The sequence below is a fragment of the Montipora capricornis genome, chromosome 6, assembly GCF_036669925.1.
Source record: "Montipora capricornis isolate CH-2021 chromosome 6, ASM3666992v2, whole genome shotgun sequence".
NCBI classification, from domain to species: domain Eukaryota; kingdom Metazoa; phylum Cnidaria; class Anthozoa; order Scleractinia; family Acroporidae; genus Montipora; species Montipora capricornis.
In genome coordinates this window covers 71917927-71921547 of record NC_090888.1, presented here as the reverse complement: position 1 = coordinate 71921547, position 3621 = coordinate 71917927, and the positions used below count along the sequence as shown (strand labels likewise).

The 3621-nt window shown below is 38.3% G+C and overlaps 1 protein-coding gene across 2 annotated transcripts in view; it reads right to left on the bottom strand.

The window, feature by feature from the left end:
- The window catches only part of LOC138054379 (protocadherin Fat 4-like), a 38185-nt gene extending 36876 nt beyond the window's left edge, over positions 1-1309 (bottom strand). Inside the window, exon 1 of one of the 2 annotated variants that reach the window (XM_068900825.1) lies at positions 933-1309. In XM_068900825.1, coding sequence (XP_068756926.1) covers positions 933-1071 — 139 coding nt within the window. In that variant the 5' untranslated portion in view covers positions 1072-1309. The remainder of the gene's footprint in view (positions 1-932) is intronic. The other variant, XM_068900824.1, reaches the window with a different exon arrangement.
- Positions 1310-3621: the final 2312 nt, after the last annotated feature.

Here is a 3621-nt window from a genome sequence, read left to right as displayed (position 1 = left end):
ATTGTTTCCGTGCATCTAGAGATACTCGGGTTTCCTATTAGTGATGCTTACCAATTGATACAGTGATATTTTTGCGTGGTTTCAAACTATCCGGAGAAAGTAGATCTTAGTAAGTGCTCTTTGTATCCAAAAAGGAAATTGGGGGTAACCATGCATTTTTGAGAGATATTTCAGCTTCAGTTTGAGAAAGAACACCATACATTGCTTTGTATTTTAAGCTTTTTGCAAATATTACTCATCAATGTGACCGGTTACCCCCAATTTTCTTTTTGGATTTCAATAAAACTTGTCAAGATCTACACATTTGCTGCATAATCATAACCCGGGGCAAAAATACCTTTGAATTAGTAGGCACCGTCCTTAATTAACATGAGGAAGTTAACTTTTCACGCTAATCATACAACTTCCTTGTTTTCTGCAGTCATTACACCGCACTGATGATGCATCAATATTTTACAGTGTGGTCAAACCAACAGACATAATAATGAACATGATTTTTTGTTAGTTTAAAGAACTAGAGACAAGCTACTCTGCTTAAAAGTTAGTCAAGAGTAACTAAATAATCTCTGTTGGGTGACGATTCCTAATTAATCCAAGTTTCTGGAACTGAACCCATCAACAAACAAAAAGCGTACAATTATTATTATATAGGTTAAAATATTTAAGCTTAAATACCTGTTGTTGCGCACAAAGTTAACTTCAGTTTAACATTTCAGTTTAACAAATTTGTGAGTCAGTTTGAACTACAAACCTGCTCTAAATCAAGTCCTTAAATTTTTCCTGTAACCGATAATTTATAGGAATGTGCTGAACTTGCAACCGCAGTGTTCAAAAATCATGATCGGGAAACGACACGATTTACTGTGTCACAAACGGAAGAGAATCTTAGCTCATCATGTTGAAAAACCAACACAAAAACATCGTTTTCTTACCACTGACAGTGCAATCTTGTGGAGGCGGTGGGACCCATCGACGACGTCTTCTTCTTCCAAACCATCCGTCAACTTCTTCTTCGCAAAGCACCATGACCAGCAACATCACAAAAAATATTTTCAGAGATAGCAACTCCATTGGAAGTTCGAAAAAAACAGTTCACGAGCCAAATGAACCACAACAATTTGAGATTCGATTCAATTACTTGATCATGAATGTATGAAGCATTATGAAAGAGAGTGATGAATTATATTGAGCTTTCGGAAACTTTGTTTTTTCCGTTCGATAGAGTTTATTCATGCATATTAACGCTTTTACGTCACTAATACCTGCATCTCAATAACCTTTCGCCGCATAGTGTTTTCAAAACGAGAACACAAAGGGCAAATATCGAGTCATGGCGTGACACAAACCAATAGTACAATCGGCATGAATGAAAGAGTATCGATTTATCATTTTTGGCGGGAATTTTGGCTCGTTCTTCGTAGTTTCTAAATGAAGTAATCGGACCGATCAATCATCACAGCATACACCCACATAAGACATTCCCCTTGACAGGGGGGCCGAATTTCGCCGCACGTCTATGTGCCCTCGTAAGACAAAAAAACAGCTGTCCGTGCTTGGGAGATCACTTTTTGTGGTAGTTGTAATAATCTGGGTGCACACGCAATGATTCTTTATATATAACTTTATTTCCGAGAACTTATGAAACACGTCTCGATTGACCCTATTCGATGGAATGGTGGAACGACGGAACGGAACGGCGGAATGCACGGATCTATTCTAAAATATGGAATGTATGGAATATTTTAAAATGCGGAAAAAATCGAATATTTTAAAACACGGAATATACGAAAAATTCTAAAACACGGAATATGTGGAATATTCTAAAACGCAGGATGAAAGGAAAGTCTTTAAAAAGGATAGAAATATTGCATATTTTGCCCGTGAGTAGTCTGGGTAGGATAACATAACTTCGGATGATAATTTTACATTTCCTCGCGACAAAAGATATAAAGCTGTGTTACAAAGAACATATTTCCCCGCTTCCGTTTTTGTGCTTCTCGGACTGTGCCGAAACATCGCAGGCGTACTTTCCTACACTCAGAGAAGGAAAAGTCTAGAAAGACGATGGAAAGTATCTCAATTGCCTTAAAAACATAATGTACGACATGTTATCTTTTTTTTTTTTTTCAGTCAATGTAGTGTCCTACCCAGACTACTCACGGGCAAAAAATGCAATATCTATATCCTTTTTTTATAGACTTTCCTCTCATCCCGCGTTTTAGAATATTCCATATATTCCGTGTTTTAGAATTGTCCGTATATTCTGTATTTCAAAATATTCGATTTTTTCCGTGTTTTAGAATATTCCATACACTCCGTATTTTAGAATATTCCGTGCATTCCGCAATTCCGCCGTTACATCTTTTCCATTCCATCGAATAGGGTCACCCCTCAAAAAAGATCCAACTTGTAGTAAAACATGACGCTTCCTTAAGTGTTTACTCGGAATACCATATGGCGCAGAAGTAGGGTGATACATTTTGGAAGAGGTAGTGAGTACGGAACAAAACAAGTAAATGTTTCTGAAGCCAGGTGCTCATTTACAATAACGCGGATAATGTACCGGTGAACATCGCTTAATGTTTACAATTGCAAATAAATTCATCAGGGGGAAAGGACCCCCCTTTTAGACCGGGTCCATGGACCTGACCCCTATTTTTTTAAATTTAAAAGGCATGTTAATGGGCTTTTTAGCCTTAGTAAAGACGATTTCGGCTAATTTGCTTCACTTTCCTTCCACACTAATAGAAAATTACTTGAACTTTAAATAAAATGTTATGCGCTCGTGGGAAGAATGGAAGAAGCGGTGTACAGACGCCCACTCTCCGAATTTACCGTTAGTAATCGTGTTTCGGAATAATTTTGCAAAAATTAATGAGCGATCGACGGTGACCAAATCATATTTCTATGGAGCTAAATTTTCAAAACGGTGGTAAATGAGGCAGATTTCCAAAAGTGCATTGATGAGTGTCTGATAGTTTTAAGATTCCTTGGCTTTATAGCACAGAAGTACTCTTTAAAGGAAAGGATGCCTTTGCAAGTCTTCCAACCGGGTACGGCTCTGATCTTCAGAGCAACCACGGTTTATAGTTTGTTCTTGAGAATGGCTAGGCTCGTCCGAGCAAGGCATTGAGATAATATTGACTGGTAAGGGGATAGCCGGGGACGTTTTCAAGTGAGCAATCTTTTGAATCGTGCAATATTCAGCTCGTGAAGATTCGTCAGGAGCGCTTTCGTTCCTTCAGCGGTGACAAACAATTCCTACAAATGTATGTAGAATCGATTTCCACTTTACACTCCATAGATAACAATTCCGCTCGTACTTTAAAAGAAAAACCTATTTGACCATCAAAAAGATTTTTATTCGTATTTTTTACCATGCACAAAGTACACACGAACTCATCGTGAAATCTCTCACGGTGTTGATGGGGAGAAGTAAAAATGAAAACCAATCAATGATGTAATGATCGAGGGCAGGAGCCCATCTGGAGCGTGCAACTTCCATACAGCATCTGTTAAACGGCGTTTTCACAAGTAGGTTTATTTTTAGACTAGCCCTTCCCGCGAATTAGGTCAAAAAACAAGGGCAGTTCCGGTTCGGTGACCCTATGACGTCAGCTT